General features: G+C 42.1%; 1 protein-coding gene across 3 annotated transcripts in view; it reads right to left on the reverse strand.

The window, feature by feature from the left end:
* The window catches only part of PIK3CD (phosphatidylinositol-4,5-bisphosphate 3-kinase catalytic subunit delta), a 95,833-nt gene that overhangs the window by 19,809 nt on the left and 56,324 nt on the right, over nt 1–19,700 (reverse strand). For 2 of the 3 annotated variants that reach the window (XM_063436642.1, XM_063436640.1), the window contains exons 5-14: nt 13,950–14,129; nt 8,110–8,253; nt 7,830–7,919; nt 6,184–6,402; nt 5,973–6,069; nt 4,458–4,585; nt 3,616–3,669; nt 2,658–2,825; nt 1,803–1,924; nt 1,571–1,714 (exon numbers count right to left, since the gene is read on the reverse strand). In XM_063436642.1, the coding sequence (XP_063292712.1) occupies nt 1,571–1,714; nt 1,803–1,924; nt 2,658–2,825; nt 3,616–3,669; nt 4,458–4,585; nt 5,973–6,069; nt 6,184–6,402; nt 7,830–7,919; nt 8,110–8,253; nt 13,950–14,129 (1,346 nt within the window). The remainder of the gene's footprint in view (nt 1–1,570; nt 1,715–1,802; nt 1,925–2,657; nt 2,826–3,615; nt 3,670–4,457; nt 4,586–5,972; nt 6,070–6,183; nt 6,403–7,829; nt 7,920–8,109; nt 8,254–13,949; nt 14,130–19,700) is intronic. The other variant, XM_063436641.1, reaches the window with a different exon arrangement.

Here is a 19,700-nt window from a genome sequence, read left to right on the forward strand (position 1 = left end):
CAGTGTGTGTGCGAGTGCAGTGTGTGTATGAGTGCAGTGTGTGTATGAGTGCAGTGTGTGTGTGTATGAGTGCAGTGTGTGTGTATGAGTGCAGTGTGTGTGTGTGTGTATGTATGAGTGCAGGGTGTGTGTGTGTGTATGTATGAGTGCAGGGTGTGTGTGTGTATGTATGAGTGCAGGGTGTGTGTGTATGAGTGCAGGGTGTGTGTGTATGAGTGCAGGGTGTGTGTGTATGAGTGCAGGGTGTGTGTGTATGAGTGCAGGGTGTGTGTGTATGAGTGCAGGGTGTGTGTGTATGAGTGCAGGGTGTGTGTGTGTGTGTATGAATGCAGTGTGTGTGTGTGTGTATGAGTGCAGTGTGTGTGTGCGTGTATGAGTGCAGGGTGCGTGTGTGCGTGTATGAGTGCAGGGTGCGTGTGTGCGTGTATGAGTGCAGGGTGCGTGTGTGCGTGTATGAATGCAGGGTGCGTGTATGAATGCAGGGTGCGTGTATGAATGCAGGGTGCGTGTATGAATGCAGGGTGCGTGTATGAATGCAGGGTGCGTGTATGAATGCAGGGTGCGTGTATGTGTGTGTGTGTGTATGAGTGCAGTGTGTGTGTGTGTGTGTGTATGAGTGCAGTGTGTGTGTGTGTGTGTGCAGGGTGCGTGTATGAATGCAGGGTGCGTGTATGAATGCAGGGTGCGTGTATGAATGCAGGGTGCGTGTGTGTGTGTGTGTGTGTGTGTGATGCAGAGCCTTGGTGGGGGGTGGGCAATTTTATTAGTATTTTTTTAATTATGTTAATATTTTTTTATTATTATTATTTATTATTATTATTTTTTTATTTAATTTCATTATTTTATTATTTTTAAAATGTTATTATTATAATATTTTTTCGTCCCCCCTCCCTGCTTGATATATGGCAGGGAGGGGGGCTCTCCTTCCCTGGTGGTCCAGCATTGGCAGTTCAGTGGGGGGGGGGCTGTGGGGGCTGTCAGAGAGTTTACTTACCTCTCCTGCAGCTCCTGTCAGCTCCCTCCTCCTCTGCGCCGTCCGTTCAGCTCTTCTGCCAGCTCACAGTGTAAGTCTCGCGAGAGCCGCGGCTCTTGCGAGATTTACACTGGGAGCTGACCGAGGTGCTGAACGGACGGCGCGGAGGAGGAGAGAGCTGACAGGAGCTGCAGGAGAGGTAAGTAAACTCTCTGACAGCCCCTGTCTGTATTATGGCAATACAAATTGACTCGAGTATAAGTCGAGTATAAGCCAAAAAATGTGCTGAAAAACTCGGCTTATACTCGAGTATTTACGGTAATATTCGCCTCCAAGTCATTAATAAAACCATGACTTGACATCATGTTAATAGTAAAATCTGGTAATTAGACAAGTAATTAGAACAGTCATCTTGTCTCATGAGAAATACATTTTAACGCAAACTACACCGGCTCTATGTAAGAAAACATTAACCCTCCCTTCTGGCCTTGTGAAAAACCGATTCACATCCAAAAATTACAATAAAAATTTTACATTCTAAAAATGTCCCAATTTGACCAAAATAAGTTCGACATATCTGGTTGTTTTCTACTTTACCGAAGATGCCAAAAGAGGAAGTGTCCAATCTTTCGGTGGATTATGGATCTTTCCAGAAGAAACTTTGTTAATTCACAGTCTAAATAAGACTCGTACTTTAGAACCTGCACCAACTGAAGGAGGTAGTGACACAAATCCTCGTTCCTGAAAAGGACATATGAGCAGAGCCCATTAGTTGTCCCCCCTTGACCAGCAGACATCAGCCACCCATCCCACACAAACAAATACTCACGTGAGTTTCTTCAGGCAGTTGATGGTGAAAGTACCCACGTAGCGATCAGGAAAGTTAAAGTCTAAAAGTTCTAGGGCTATGAGAACAGGAAGCTCAGGCCAGGATTGCAATAAATACAGCATCTGTTGGAGACACAAGAGGAGGCCAGGGTGCCCAACATGGAATAACTGTGTGAACCATTTTATTTTTTTCGTTTTGTTCATGTTAAGTACAGTAATGACATGATTGAACATTTTCACGAAACCCACAATCACTCACAATACAGAATTGGAACAGCTGCTACCACTCATACAAGGGTGCAGGGAATCCGGTTCCTCCCAAACCAGTATATAGTCTTAAGTAGTATAGCAAGAAATTCCAGAACATCCTTAAAAATGAGTGTCCATTTATTTATACAGGTCTTTATCAAGCCAATAAAATACACATTGTGATCAATAAACATCCTTATACAGGAAATTAGAAAGTGGCTCACATAATTAACTCCAGGTCACATGACTAAAGTAGCCAAGCCAACCACAAACAAATATGAAACCTTCACTTTGGGCACCTGAATAAATATAAGTATGTGCTGGGATTTATTGCTTGGATACCCACACTTACATCTTGGGGGAGCAAATTCACAAAAATGAGTTACTACTGTGGCTAAAGGGAGACCTCATCTACAAAGGATATAACTTCTCAGAACAGAGAGAAAACGTGCAAGTCATACAGATTGGTTCTGCCCATTAGCTGGCTCAGTTGGCAGGGACAAGTTGACATTTTAGGTATACAGCACACTATAAATTATAAAGGATACTCTATTATTGACAAAATACAAATATAAGTTACAATTTAGCAGTACCACAAAGATCTAACCTGTGCCACATCGTCGTGTCGGTTCCACTTGGTGACGAGCAGCACTTTAGAGAGGGCTTCTGGGTAACGATCTTTGATCTCATGACGCAGTTTCCACACCAGATCTTTCTCGTGTTCGTACAACTCAGAATGTCCTTTGCGTTCTAAGATCTCGTGGAGCTGTATCTGCTGCTTGCAAGAAGGAAAAAAAAACATTAAAAAAAAAGGGGGATGAAACATGCGGTTTGTCATTTTGGAAGATACTCCAATTAATTCAATTTTCAGGGCAATGCGTGCAAATTCCACTTCATATTAATGTATGGACCAGGGCACAGAGACAGGCTAGCATCTGCTCCATCAAAGCAATGCATTCCCTGCACAAAGTCATCTTAACAGAAGAGAATGTCATTAACAAGTTATTCTAAGTACTACAGTGATTTGAAGTGGCTCTGGTGCCTGCAGTCCATGTGCAGCATTTCGCTATAACCCCAATGCTGCGGAGTAGCAACGCCAACTCTGGCAGCCTCACTGGGGTGTTGGGCTGGCTAATGTCAATTCTGTGCAACTTTCATTGCATTCAATGGCTGAGAGCGGTCAGCGGACTCTCAGCCCGTGAAGGTCAGTGGCCGCGGCTCTGCAGAAGCCAGAAGTACATCACCGGACCATTAGGGAGCTTTGGAGCCAGAAACAGACCCAGGTATGAGGGCAAACTATTGCAAAACGGTTTTCCGCATTACTGGCGAACTGTGCTAGGCTACTCCTTGCATCATAACCACTACAGCGGCCTTGAAGGAAGGTGGTCTGTATCCCAGAGCTGTCGCCTGTGATTGGACAAAAAGGTGATGCCAGAACTCCTTTTGTCAACCTCAAATTTGGCCCCAAGACAACGATGCCCCTACTTTGTTTGAAGGTATCTTTGGATTGTGTTGGAATTGCAAAAGTCTGTGTTAATTCCACATGCTGTGTTATAAAGAATTACCTCCTCAGTGGTTGGATATGTAACCTCATTGCACCGTCCCCCCAGATCCAGGATCTGTAAAGCAGAAATAAATTAAAAAATAAAATACAGGAAAATTAACATCATCACAGTTTATTACACACAGTGTAGACTTACTGTTGGAAAAAATGTACATTGGCCAAAATACAATGCATAACCCCCCCCCCCGCCCACCCTTTTACTAAACAAAAAAAAAATTAAAAAAATAAAAATTTGATTTTGGGATGGGGAATCTGCCATCATGGTCATGTCCCACGTCTGGTAGGGGGTGGGGGGAGAATAACAGATGAAAAAAAACTGTATACATCTATATTATAGATTATGCAACCTATGTAGTGAGCCTTACATTTGTTTCTCATATGGGGTTAATATTTCCTTGCTACACAATGGTTTATAACATTTTCTTGTCTGTTACTATGCTTTTATTGCATATACCCACCATTGATCTTTAGTTTAATATTCGTTATATTGGTAAACATAAATTATTTAGGCAGGATAATAACCAGTGGCATTTCACCAGATCTCATGTATGTCCTTCAGTCTAGAGAGGATTACACACAAATTGTCCATGGAATGTTACAAAGATAAAATCATCAATATGTCTAACTTGTAGATCGAGAAAATCGTCTCAAGAACCATCACATCCGTCCTTCAACAGTTCTGCATTTGGAGGTTTTTTTTGCCATTGAGGTAATTAAAGAGAATACATGTAATAAAAAATTCTACCTTGAATTTGAAAGGTTTATAAAGTAAAAATGAAATATGGGAATATTCTTTGAACTTTAATTTGTCGTGATGTACGGTTGCAGTGTCTAACAATTTACCTTCTCAATAGACGGGTAAAAGACTGAATAGTCGTTCAAATGAAAGCGGATATTCAGGGTGGCTGCACTCTCCGTGTTGGGGTTACCCTGTACAGTCCCCATTGGGTTCAGCAACTCCCCCTTCTCATCTGGAAAATAAGGAAGATTTTAGCATTAAAAAAGAGAAATGAAAATTCAAATGACCAATTCTATAGCAGTCCTATTAGTCACTTGAATAGAAATATCATTCATATTCATCATCACAACCCGATCCCCACAGATCCCACACTCAGAGTGATAACTATGGTCTATTAAGTACTCCACTTCTAAATGCACAGGGTATGCAATCACACTCAGCCCTGTGTGACACAAATATCAGACACATAAGCAGAGTACGAAAGGCTTTGCTTTGTTTTCAGTAGTGGCTTTTCTGAGTAATTGTTTGAGCGTTCACTTCTATAGAAGCATTGGTTTTGTGGACTACCACAAAGAGCAAAAAGGATCTCAAGAGAAGGAAATCAGCACAGAACACACACACACACACACACACACACACGTTATGTAAAAACAAAAACAACACTGAGGGTTATTTACTGAATAGCAGCGAACTGAAACAGCCCAGCTGTGATTATAGCAGAATTGAACCATTTATTTCATAATTGCACATTTTGCCACTCGGCACAATAGGTTTAGTGAAAAATCTTAATATTTAAAATCCCTAGGCTCACGTTGCTTAGGGGTAGCTACGGGACAGTTCTGTTCTGGAAATTCGTTCAGACTTCGATCTTTTCCCATTATATTCAGTTAGAAGTTAATACGCCCACCAGAAGAGATGGGGCTTTTAGTCACAGAATGTGTGTTAAACAAGACTTGCTGCCTTTGCATTTAACAGGATAAAGAAATGTTTGTGGAGTATAGCAGTCTGTCCTCAAACCTGCCATAAGAACATTGAATGCAAATGGATGTGTTTTTGAAGGATATTTACTTCGACTGACATTTAGTACACCTTAAAGGCCCATGGAGATGTTCCTGGCAGGTGATACTTCGTATATAACCAAATAATGCTTAGCAGTATTGTAACAATATGCACATAACTTGCTAACATGGGTTGCGATTGCATGGATGGTGGCAGCAAACCATTTATGGCCCCTCCTCAACAGCCTTTATACAATATACAGAAAACAAAAATCCACACAAAAGGGGGCTTCAGCTTTTCCTCAATAGAAATAGAAATACACTTCATAGTGAAGTACTGCTACATCTTATATTGTGTCACAGATACAGATTGCACTCGAGTGGCAGATTCCCATGCGGACGACAAGGATATAGAGCATCTTACGGCCTAAATGGAATCTTGTTATAACAGAGGTCACAACTTTCTATATTCTAAAACACGCTGGGCAACCTGCATTCTCAGGAAGTGGCTAGACTGCTACTCCTCACTCCCCAACAGATTGTCGGTGACTGCAGGTGATGGGAGTTGCAGTACAGTACGTTCAGTTTTCTCTAAATGGACTAGCCTGCCTGGGATATTACCTGGAAAGGAGGACCACATGCACAGAGAGTATTCCCCAGACTTCAGCATGTCCTTGTAATCAAAAACCATGGTGTTCACCCAGGCGATGGGGTAATCCTATCCACAAGGAGGATGGGGAGAGGAAAAGTAAAAAGTTAGTAAATGGAAGTCCCTTGCTTGGAAAAGATGCTATGGGTCTAACCTTTTTAGAGGAAACCTGAAAATACTCACTCCTTTTTTGGGTTTTCTCCTGGTCGATCGGACCCTTTTTGACTTTTCAACTGCATAGAGAACCAGACTGAGCCTCGTCATGCGGGGAAGATCGGACATCGAGATGTCGAACTCCAGCTTTTGCTGCCAAACCGGATCAGAGGACGCTTGTACCTCCATGCTTTCCACAGTCTTGCACAGGAGTTCGTTGCCATGGTAAAGACCACTCTGGACCACCAGCTAAGGGAGAGAAAGCAGAATAGTGAATTAGGGGTGCACCGAAAACCGTCCATGCCAGGATGACAAATCACATGAAGAAAATAAAAAATATTGTCAATTAATCCCACAACTAAAAAGGGATATTACAGTCTAAAACTGGTCCACAGCACATGTTTTTATGTACTATGTAAGGATTTAAACAGGAAATAAATAACTAAATGCACAAAGTTCCTCTGGCATTTGCAGCTATCCCCAGGTAGCTCTGCTCAAGCTACAATGTATCCAACACCTGTCACATCTAATCCTAGATTGCCATTGGAGTTCTAGGCAATAGATAATCAGTCAGTAAGCAGAAAAAATGGACAGAACTGCAGCCAAAATACAAAGCACTGCATGCAAGACTATTATCTCAGTAAATTCTAAGCCAGTAGAAAAACATTGCGAAAAATGACATATGAAGGAAGCGTTTATACTAGTATTGGTCCTATGAATCTATGGGCTTGGTCTCCTAGTCTTACACTGGTGGTTCTGAGCAGAAGTGGTTTTGGTCCTGTGAATCTATGGCCTTGGTCTCCTAGTCTTACACTGGTGGTTCTGAGCAGAAGTGGTTTTGGTCCTGTGAATCTATGGGCTTGGTCTCCTAGTCTTACACTGGTGGTTCTGAGCAGAAGTGGTTTTGGTCCTGTGACTCTATGGGCTTGGTCTCCTAGTCTTACACTGGTGGTTCTGAGCAGAAGTGGTTTTGGTCCTGTGAATCTATGGGCTTGGTCTCCTAGTCTTACACTGGTGGTTCTGAGCAGAAGTGGTTTTGGTCCTGTGAATCTATGGGCTTGGTCTCCTAGTCTTACACTGGTGGTTCTGAGCAGAAGTGGTTTTGGTCCTGTGAATCTATGGGCTTGGTCTCCTAGTCTTACACTGGTGGTTCTGAGCAGAAGTGGTTTTGGTCCTATGAATCTATGGGCTTGGTCTCCTAGTCTTACACTGGTGGTTCTGAGCAGAAGTGGTTTTGGTCCTGTGAATCTATGGGCTTGGTCTCCTAGTCTTACACTGGTGGTTCTGAGCAGAAGTGGTTTTGGTCCTATGAATCTATGGGCTTGGTCTCCTAGTCTTACACTGGTGGTTCTGAGCAGAAGTGGTTTTGGTCCTGTGAATCTATGGGCTTGGTCTCCTAGTCTTACACTGGTGGTTCTGAGCAGAAGTGGTTTTGGTCCTGTGAATCTATGGGCATGGTCTCCTAGTTATCCCCCCACCCACCAGAAAGGTTTTACTAAAGATTTGGGATCTTCACAACAATTGGCAGCCACTCTATAGCAGCACAGATATTGAAATTTGACTTCTGCATCATCCATCCACCAACATTTAAAATGAGTCAGGCAAGCTCAGTTTTACCCCATGATCACAGATCCTCTGAACACATACAGTTAGCAAAACCAAACAGACGTACAAACCTTCAATCCTTCCTCAGCATTTATATTGCTTGCGTGAAGGAGGTTGATGTAAAAGGGGTTGTCTAGTTTCCACAGTGACGAGTGAAGCTGCTAAACAAGAAAATAATTAAAAACAATTTTACATGAAGGAGAGATATTTGCACTTAATTTGAAATTTATAAATCAAATCAATCTCTAGGCTGGGCAGCGTTGAGGTTTATGAAGGGCGAGTGACAGGGAGGACAATGTTGGGGTTTGCGATGATTGGGCTCTGCAAGGCCAAGGGCCATTAATCTCTTACCTTTTTACTTGGCAGAGGTGGGGGTTTGTGGCGTGATTTGGAGCTCAAAGTAGTGGACTCCTCCTGTTGGTCAGGCAAGATGGAGGTCACAGAGACTAGAGTGAGGTGAGGTGTGCAACCCCGGAGCAGACATTGGTTTATGTACTGAAAAGACATAAAACCATCAGAACAGATTTCATCCATTAACAGAGTTTACACCAGAATAACATGCACAGATAAAGACACACAACACTACACACACAAATAAATACATAAATAGAAAAAGGTACCACAAGCTATAAAACACAGCTCTAAAGATTTTAAAGTGTCTATTATATAAAATATATGATGAGATTTTGTTACAAAATACAGTAAGTAAGCATGCCGCTACCATGGCTTATTGTAGACTTGCCCAAAAAATTACTTTGACTCAGAGGCAGACTTACGGTACGTGAGGTATGTTCATTATGACTTACAAGAACTTAAAAAAAACGACAAGAGAATGAAAGTTCTTTCTAGTAGATAAGGCCATTTGCCATCAGTGATTACGATCTGTTTTTTAAACAAGATTTGGTACCCTTGGTATCGGCTTTTAACCGCAGTTGTAAAAAGATTGTAAACTATATTTCACTTCATGGCAGATGGCACAATAAACTCTCAGCTACTAATGTTTAATCCTCAATTATAGAATAAAAAGGAATTGTCATAGTCTGCTGTGGGAACAGAAAATGTCATTGCAAGAGGACCGATGACCTCTTGCAATAAAAAAATAAATAAATTAATAAAAAAAAAAAACACAACGCAGATTATTCAGCTGGATGAAAGTTGTAAACTGAGAGATTAAAGGGACACTATAGTCACCAGGACAACTACAGCTCGGAGTATAGAATACAGCTCGGAGTATAGAATACAGCTCGGAGTATAGAATACAGCTCGGAGTATAGAATACAGCTCGGAGTATAGAATACAGCTCGGAGTATAGAATACAGCTCGGAGTATAGAATACAGCTCGGAGTATAGAATACAGCTCGGAGTATAATAGCTCCCTTTGCATTTCATGTAAACACTGTATTTTAACCCCTTCAGGACCGCTGACGGTTCAGGACCGTCAGCGGCAAAACGTGCGTTTGGACCGCTGACGGTCCTGAACCGTCATAACGGTTTTGGGCTACTTACCTGATCGCCGTCGGTCCCACGGCGGCGATCAGCTCTCCTCCCGGTCCAGGGGGACTGCCTGTCTGCCCGGGCAGTCCCCCCTCGGCAGATCAGGACCCCACGGCCATGTGATCACTCGATCACATGACCGCAATAGGGGTCTTTGTATCTGCCTGCAGGGGGACTGTCTGTGCTGACAGGCAGTCTCCCTGCAAGTGTAAAATAAAAAAATAAAGTGAAAAAAAAAAACAATCAGTGTAAAAAAAATAATAATATGTGTATATATATATATGATATATATACATGTATTATATCTATATATATAATATATGTATATATATCATATATATAATGTCACACTAAGTGTATTTTTATATTTATATATACGTATATTAATATAAAAATACACTTATATTTAAATTACACACGAATATATACAATATATATAATAACTATATATATGGTATATATATATTATTATAAAATACAAATAATATGTTAATAAAAATAAATAACAAAAAATAAAAATAATTTTTAATAATTAAAAAAAAATTATATATATATATATTCAATTTTATTCTAACAGTATTTTGATATTGATATATATATATTTATATCAAAATACACTTAGAATGTAATGATATATATATCTATGTATAAATAAATAAATAAAAATAATACAAAATATACATATGTCCACATACAAAATTACATTAATAATTTCATAAATATACACGTAGACGTCAAATATATAAATATGTATATATATTAAAATTCTACGTGCATATTTATGTAATATTTGTACCTAATTAAGTAATTTTAATGATTGCAATTTGAGGGACCTGCCTGCCAACCCAGGCCAAAAGTCCAGATAATTTAATTTGCTAGCACTGTGCTTAACCCTGTAACTTTCTATGACACCCTAAATCCTGTACATGGGGGTACTGTTTTACTCGGGAGACTTCGCTGAACACAAATATTAGTGTTTCAAAACAGTAAAACATATCACAGCGATGATATTGTCAGTGAAAGTGAAGTTTTTTGCATTTTTCACACACAAACAGCTCTTTCACTGAGGATATTATTGCTGTGATATATTTTACTGTTCTGATACACTAATATTTGTGTTCAGCGAAGTCTCCTGAGTATAACAGTACCCCACATGTAGAGGTTTTATAGTGTTTGTGAAAGTTACAGGGTCAAATATAAGGCTTGATTTTACTTTTTTTTTTTTATTGAAATTTGTCAGATTGGTTAGGTTGCCTTTGACAGCGTATGGTAGCCAAGGAATGAGAATTAGCCCCATGATGGCATACCATTTACAAAAGAAGACAACCCAAGGTATTGCAAATGGGGTATGTTCAGCCTTTTTTAGTCGCCACTTAGTCACAAACACTGGCCAAAGTTAGCGGTTTTTGCATTTTTAACACACAAACAAATATAAATGCTAACTTTGGCCAGTGTTTGTGACTAGGTGGCTACTAAAAAAGACTGGACATACCCCATTTTAAATACCCTGGGTTGTCTACTTTAAAAAATATGTACATGTTAGGTGTGTTTCGGGGATTTATGACAGATAACGGTGTAACAATGTCACTATTGATACATTTAAAATATATATATATTGAAACAGCAATTTCCTACTTGTATTTATAGGCCTATAACTTGCAAAAAAAAGCAATAAAGCATGTAAACACTGGGTGTTTTTAAACTCGGGACAAAATTTTGAATCTATTTAGCAGTTTTTTTCATTAGCTTTTGTAGATAAGTAAAAGATTTTTCAAGTAAAAGTCCAAAAACATGTTTTTTTTTTTATTTTTCACCATATTTCATTATTTTTTTTAAATACAATATATGACATAATATAAATACTGGTATGTAAAGAAAGCCCTTCTTGTCGTGAAAAAAACAATATATAACTTGTATGGGAACCGTAAATGAGAGAGCGGAAAATTACAGCTAAACACAAACACCACAAAAGTGTTAAAACTGCTCTGGTCCTTAACGTACAAACATCGCAAAAACAGGCCGGTCCTGAAGGGGTTAAAAGAAAAGGCATTGTGTTTACATTGCCCCTACGGACACCTCCAAGTGGCGGCCACTCAGATGGAAAGGGGGCGGGGCCAAACACCACTCCTCAGATGGAAAGGGGGCGGGGCCAAACACCACTCCTCAGATGGAAAGGGGGCGGGGCCAAACACCACTCCTCAGATGGCCACTGGAGGGGCTTCCTGACTCTGTGCTGCACAGTAGACTTGGAGACACTGAATTTTCCTCATTGAGATGCATTGATTCAATGAATCTCTATGAGGAGGTCTGATTGGCCAAAATGACATTTGGCCCCGCCCCTTTGCCAATTTTAGTCTATGGGAAAGCATTGGACTGGTTAAAATAGGCCATTTTGATGGCATCACAAAGGGGCGGAGTCGGCGCAACCGCACGGCGCTGGAAACAAGTTGAGTTTTAAACTTTTATAGGGGGGAGTTGGGGGCAGCCACCTAAATGGTGGGTGTAGCACAATAGGGTCAGGAAGACAGAGACACACAGAGACAGACAGATATATATATATATAGATAGTGATCCCTTAAACCAGGCTTCCCCAAACTCCGGCCCTCCAGATGTTGCTGAACTACAACTCCCATGATTCTATGAATGAAATAGATAGGCTGAGAATCATGGGAGTTGTAGTTCTGCAACATCTGGAGGGCCGCAGTTTGGGGAAGCCTGCTTTAAACCAACCGACCGTTCACGATGGATCACTTTAAAAATTCTAGCCAAATTAGTCTTATCTACTGCAAGCAACTACATACAAATTACAGGTCTCCAAACGTTGGCCAGCCCCTTCACTACAATCAGCCCACCTGTGCCACTGGAAGATGGATTAAAGCCCACCTGTGCCACCGGAGGGCCCCGTGTAAAAGCAAGAGATGGCGCGTATGTTGGACCTGCCCGTTCTACACGATTAGTCAGTCATTTAAAGCTTACATTTTGCAATAATGTGTTCAGTTTGCTACAATGTGTTTTTTGTTTTGGGTTTTTTTTGTCACATTTTTATTGAAGTTTTGAAATATATACTTTAAACATTAACATTTACTTAAGTCAGAATGTACATACATATTAGCTTAAAATGTTTAATCTAAAATCAGGTAAGATAAGAAATTAAAATAAATTAAAGAATTAAATTAACAAACAAAACACTTTCAATATTTCCTATTCTACCTTAACCCCTTAAGGACACATGACATGTGTGACATGTCATGATTCCATTTTATTCCAGAAGTTTGGTCCTTAAGGGGTTAAAGGATCACTATAGGGTCAGGAACAAACATGTATTCCTGACCCTATTGTGAAAACCCACCCTTTTGGTGGCTTGCCCCCCTTAGCCCCCTCAGAATGGGTTAAAACTAACCTTTTCACCTTGGTGACATCAAAATGGGCAATTTTTAGCCAATCCAATGTGGACGGGGAAAGTATTGGATTGGCTAAAAACTGCAAGGAGGGGGGACACAATGCAGTTTTGGCCAATCAGAATCTCATCATAGAGACGCATTAAATCAATGCATCCCTAAGAAGAAAATTCAGTGTCTCTGGGGACTCTGAACGGCAGGGCTGCCTACTATGCAGCACTGATCCAGGAAGCACCTCCAGTGGCCATCTGAGGAGTGGTGTTTGGCCCCGCCCACTTTCCATCTGAGGAGTGGTGTTTGGCCCCGCCCCCTTTCCATCTGAGGAGTGGTGTTTGGCCCCGCCCCCTTTCCATCTGAGGAGTGGTGTTTGGCCCCGCCCACTTTCCATCTGAGGAGTGGTGTTTGGCCCCGCCCACTTTCCAAACATGAATTCCTGACCCTATTGTGCTACACCCACCATTTAGGTGGCTGCCCCCAACTCCCCCTATAAAAGTTTAAAACTCAACTTGTTTCCAGCGCCGTGCAGTTGCGCCGACTCCGCCCCTTTGTGACGTCATCAAAATGGCCTATTTTAACCAGTCCAATGCTTTCCCATAGACTAAAATTGGCAAAGGGGCGGGGCCAAATGTCATTTTGGCCAATCAGACCTCCTCATAGAGATTCATTGAATCAATGCATCTCAATGAGGAAAATTCAGTGTCTCCAAGTCTACTGTGCAGCACGGAGTCAGGAAGCCCCTCCAGTGGCCATCTGAGGAGTGCTGTTTGGCCCCGCCCCCTTTCCACCTGAGGAGTGGTGTTTGGCCCCGCCCCCTTTCCACCTGAGGAGTGGTGTTTGGCCCCGCCCCCTTTCCACCTGAGGAGTGGTGTTTGGCCCCGCCCCCTTTCCATCTGAGGAGTGGCCACTTGGTGTCTCTAGGGACAATTTAAACATGGCTTTTTCTCTGAAAAGGCAGTATTTACATGAAAATGCCTGAAGGGAGCTATTATACTCACAGAACAACTACATTAAGCTGTATATCATACAATAAGCTGTATATCATACAATAAGCTGTATATCATACAATAAGCTGTATATCATACAATAAGCTGTATATCATACAATAAGCTGTATATCATACAATAAGCTGTAGTTCTGGTGACTATAGTGTCCCTTTAATATTTCTGAAGACCTTCACAGGACAGAAGCAGTCTCTTTGCCTCCTGTACTGATGAGTAGCAGTCTTCCTTAAGAGTTTTCAAAATCATTTATTGTGTCCTACACCCTGGTCCCAGAAGATAGAAAAAGCTGCGTACTCACTGTAAACTGGCAAAGTGGGTAGTCTCCATATAAGTATTCTAACATCCCATTGACTTGCAGGGTGTACTCTTCTGGACGCCCCAACGATCGCTGGCCAAAAAGATTGGATTTTTTCTTTAGAGCCACTCCTACAAGAGTGATGGGAAAATCCACTAAGGACACCTGCAAAGTGAAGCTCTCCTATAAAAATGAAATAAAAAAAAATAAAAACCACAAGAAAGAGACCGGCATGGTGTCATGGGTTAATAACAGATTTACAAGTCATCATATAAAAATTACATCCTGAATCACTCTACGGAAAGATTAAATGCTGCAGAACGTAAATTGGTTGCCATGGTAGGTTCTGTTAATGTGCTTTTTTTTTTTTAAATATACCGCATATACTAGAGCAGGGATAGGCAACCTTCGGCTCTCCAGATGTTTTGGACTACACCTCCCATGATGCTTTGCCAGCATTATGGGTGTAAGAGCATTATGGGGGATGCAGTCCACAACATCTGGAGTGCCGAAGGTTGCCTACCCCTGTACTAGAGTATAAGCCGACCCGAATATAAGCCGAGGCCCCTAATTTTACCACAAAAAACTGGGAAAACGTATTGACTCGAGTATAAGACTAGGGTGGGAAATGCAGCAGCATTTCAGTATTTACATTGCGGTCTAGTTACACCATTAGTGACACTCAGACAGCCACTAGAGGGGTTTCCGGTGTAATTGCTGCTTGCATTTAGAGTCTCCACGCTTTGCATGTAGTCACTGAACGTTCCCCATAGAGATGCATAGCCTCACAATGCTTTTCTATGGGAAAGCATTTGATTGACTGAGATCATCAAGATTGATTATCTCAGCAGTGGAGGCGGATCCAGCCGCAGCAAGACCAACCCGCTGATTGAAAAAAGGTAAAGTTCACATTTTAATTAACTTTGAAGGGTCCAGGGGCCAAGGGCCTACTCGTTTCTATTGTTAAATTTTGATTTCTTTATATAATAAATGAATGTGGAATACAGTGCCTTGCAAAAGTATTCACCCCCCCTTGGCATTTTTCGTTTTAACATGGATTGTTTGGGGATTTGAATCATTTAATTTACAGAACATGCCCACAACTTTGAAGATTTTTTGTTTTGTTTTGTTTTTTTTTATTGTGAAGCAAACAACAAAGAGGACAAAATAACATAAAAAGTAAATGTGCATAACTATTCACACCCCTAAACTTAATACTTTGTAGAGCCACCGTTTGCAGCAATCACAGTTCCAAGTCGCTTTGGATAAGTCTATGAGCTGGTCACATCTTACCGCTGGGATTTTTGCCCATTCCTCCTGCAAAACTACTCCAGCTCCTTCAAGTTGGATGGTTTGCGCTTGTGAACAGCAATCTAAGTCTGACCCCAGATTTTCTATTGGATTGAGGTCTGGGCTTTGACTAAGCCATTCCAACACATTTACATGTTTCCCCTTAAACCGCTCAGGTGTTGCTTTAGCAGTGTGTTTGGGGTCATTGTCCTGCTGGAAGATGAACCTCCATCCTAGCCTCAAGTCATGCACAGAGTGGTATCCCTGTATTTAGCACCATCCATCTTTCCCTCAACTGACCAGTTTCCCAGTCCCGGCTGCTGAAAAACATCCCCACAGCATGATGCCGCCACCACCATGTTTCACTGTGGGGATGGTGGTCTTTGGGTGATGTGAGGTGTTGGGTTTGCGCCAAACATGGCGTTTTCTTTGATGGCCGAAAAGTTCAATTTTAGTCTCATCAGACCAGAGCACCTTCCTCCATACATTGTAGGAGTCTCCCACATGCCTTTTCGCAAACTCAAAACGTGCAGTTTTGTTTTTTGCTGAAAGTAATGGCTTTCTTCTGGTCACTCTGCCATAAAGCCCAACTCTATAGAGCGTACGGCTTGTTGTCGTCCTATGTACAGATACTCCAGTCTCTGCTGTGGAACTCTGCAGCTCCTCCAGGGTTACCTCAGGTCTCTGTGCTGCCTCTTTGATTAATGCCCTCCTTGCCCGGTCCGTGAGTTTTGGTGGGGCGGCCGTCTCTTGGCAGGTTTGCTGTTGTGCCATGTTCTTTCCATTTGGTTAAGATAGATTTGATGGTGCTCATGGGGATCATCAAAGATTTGGATTATTTTTTTATAACCTAACCCTGACTTGTATTTCTCAACAACATTGTCCCTTACTTGTTTGGAGAGTTCCTTGGTCTTCATGGCAGTGTTTGGTTAGTGGTGCCTCTTGCGTAGGTGTTGCAGCCTCTGGGGCCTTTCAAAAATAAAAAATAAAATAAAAAAGTGTGTATAGGTAATGACAGATCATGTGACACTTAGATTGCACACAGGTGGACATCATTTCACTAATTATGTGACTTCTGAAAGGGGTGAATACATACGCACATGCCAATTTTCTGTTTTCTATTTCTAAAAAAATAGTTTTATTTATACATTTCTCTCACTTCACTTCACCAACTAAGACTATTGTGTTCTGATCCATCACATAAAATCCAGATTAAGAAAACCTTGAACTAAAGGCTGTAAGGTAACAAAATAGGTAAAAGTGTCAAGGGGGTGAATACTTTTGCAAGTCACTGTATGTTTGTTTTTTTTTTTAAATACTGTTCAATAACAATAGTTTAAAAGGGAATACAGGTTTGTAGTGTTCCTTTAAGCGAAAAAGACATTTACTTGTATATATGCATAACAAATTTATGCTGTAATATATGTAAAAAAAAGTATTCAAAAATAAAAAAAAGTAGGTAAATTTTGTTTTAAAAAAGGAAAATAAGGGGGGGGGGGGGCGAGGCCGGGCGGCCATGCCGACAGGCTGCAGGTCACTGGAGCTCCTGCTGAATCAGGCTAATTTGGGGGAAAATACCCACCTTATGCTGCATGAGAGCTCTGGAGGTTCGGGGAACAGAGTCCTGGATTGTCCCGGTGTAGCTGGAGCACCTGTTACCGGGTGACTAGATCCTGGAGAGACATTTTGGGTCTTGAGACCAGAGGCCTACCCAGGAGGATAGCGGGGCGGACGGCTGCTGCCTCGCATTCCAATCTGCCTACTGTGTTATAGCTGGCGTCCTCCCGGTCTCGTCCCCCCCCCCCCCCCCTCTGGGCCGGCAGGGGTTATCCCGGCCCCCACCAGGCAAGATGTCATCAACACCCAACTACAGGGCGACTAAACATCGACGGTAAATGGCTCCCACGAGGCCTCCTTAAAATGGCCGACGGCAGCTTAACAACTCCACCGGCCTAGTGCGCACGGAAGCAGACTGCTCCACCACAATACGCCTAACCAGCGCTCCCTATCGCCGGGACCAGAGACTAACCAAGGGGGTGTACCCAGAGAAGGCATACCCAAGCATCGACCCTAATACAACGCAGCCCGCACTTGAACACAGCGGCTTAAGTGGCACCGCGTTTGCACCCACAAGACGACCAGGAGACCCGGCAATCCGCAACCACGGTGCCCTCTGGCAAGACTTTGGGACTCAGAGGACCTTCTCATAGGGACTATCCCCAAGAATGGGAATAAACTGCCTTTCAACATCTCCTATGCAACCAGAGCCGGAAGCGACCCCAACATCCCATGATGACTGGCACCTAAGGCACACACCACGGAACCTACCGACAGTCTCAAAAGCAGTTACTGCGGCTGCATTTTATAATTAAACATACTGCAATGTCATTCATGTTATAATCACCGTTCTAAGAAATGCCAGTTTGTTTTTTATGCCTAATGCGGACGATGACAGTCTGCCCTGCTTTGCCTGGTGGTATATTACTTTACTTTTACACTTAATTTAGTTAAGCGTGTTACTATATTATTTTCTAACATGTCAGCAAGTCAATCTGTATTTAAGCCTGTACTTATACCCTTACCTGACACACAAGACTAAAGCTCATAAAAGCGTAACTTAGCATACAAACTACAACTTAACTTTTTGTTAAATGTACAGATATCTCCATGCCACGAATGTACAAATGCTGTGTATACATCTCCTAACTCTGCCATTGTGGCATGGTCAAACGATCTGTAAATCTCAAGCAACGCTCACCCACTGTTTATATTTTCTCTTACAAAACTAAAAATGTGCTGTATACTCATATGCCACGTTATGTTTCAACTGTTCGCTACATTACTGCTTGTGACTGCTATTGTGGCTGAACAAGCCTATTGTTATACCATGCACAACAAAAATTAAGAATTTAAAAAAAAAAAAAAAAAAAAAAAGGGAATATAAGGACGTGTTGAAACAGCGGGCCGACTAACCATAACTACTTCAGATATCTGCAAATCAGAGACTTTGCCCATGGGGAGGAGATAGTGAGGTCAAGGAGCATGTGGCGAAACCAACTTCGCCACTGTGGGCTGGAGAAGCCTGGCTGCTAGCCTCCTGCCCGCTGACTATGGCCCCGGGACATATTGCACTCTAAAGACTATATTTGGGCATGTACTAATTTATATTGCTGCTACTGGCCCTTTAAAATCAGCGATGGACATATTGGGACTTTTGGGACTAATGTCCCTTTAAGACTTTGTAACATATCACAGTAATACTATCTTAAATATTATGTAGGTATTTATGTGTTCAGTTAAACTGGGGATATGTAGAAATGTGTGTTTTATGTGTTAAATGTATCAGTATGTAATTTTATGTCTTTTACTGTCTTTTTGCAACCATGTGGTTAATGGAGTCTGACTCTAGTCCTAGATAATTGGATTACTTCTCCAATTATCTCCAGGGCAGAAGGGAGGAAGCCGGGATGCATTGTGGGGGATGTTTTACTTCTGTTTGGGCCAAGCAGGGCCCAAAAGATACTTTTAGTAACTTTTAAACCCCTGGTCGGATTCATGCCATTTTTTAATATGTTGTTCCCCTGAATGGATTGATTGTGGATATGTATTTTTATGTGAATGTGATGTATGGTTTTAAAGTTATGAAAGTTGTGTAAAAGTATATTTTACTCTGTATGCATAATGGGATTATGTGTCACACTAAGGGGAGGGGATGTGTGGGAGGTAACATCTATGTCATTGGTTCTTTTATGCCTCCCCCTGGGTGTGGCCTGTATGTGTGAGTTGGAAATAAAAGCCAGACTGGGTGTCCCAGTCTAGAGTTCCTGCTTAACCCTCAAAATGAAGTGTCGTCTCGTTCTTGGGGGGGATTGGATTGTAAGCTGACTGCCAAGAGTGTAAGCCGATTGTATGCTTTTCTTGTTCAGCTGTTCCAGTTCGGAGTGTTATTTCGTATCCAGCTCGTGAGTTCTGATGTTCTGCAGTAGCTGTGCCTGTCTATGGAAAAGGGGATTATCGCCTAAACGCATTTTTCCCCTTGTATGCTGAAACGGTCCGTTACAATTGGTGGCAAGCGGTGGGATCGTTCCTACAACCAGAGGGACAGCTACAGACAACACCATTCCTGGATTACAAAGTGAGGGCAACGCCAGTACCCGTACAGCGCCCCTATCTACAAGGAACCAACTGCAGCAGAGCAAGCATGGCACCCAGCTACACTCAAGAGGCGTATGACAGAGAGGTCACCAAGATACTGGCTTTATGCGGACCCAACCCCTCAGAATATAGAGTGCAGCGTGTGAAGCAAGCAGTGCGAGAGTACTTGCCGTGGGAATAAGAGCGGGCCAGGGGGTTTGCAGACCTCCCTCCCCAGCGGCAATGTGTGGCCCAGGGAGCTGATGGTGTCGTCCATCCTCCCCAGCAGCCGTGTGTGTCCAAGGGAGCCGAAGGTGCAGTCCTTCCTCC

Source organism: Pelobates fuscus, chromosome 11 (assembly GCF_036172605.1).
Source record: "Pelobates fuscus isolate aPelFus1 chromosome 11, aPelFus1.pri, whole genome shotgun sequence".
NCBI classification, from domain to species: domain Eukaryota; kingdom Metazoa; phylum Chordata; class Amphibia; order Anura; family Pelobatidae; genus Pelobates; species Pelobates fuscus.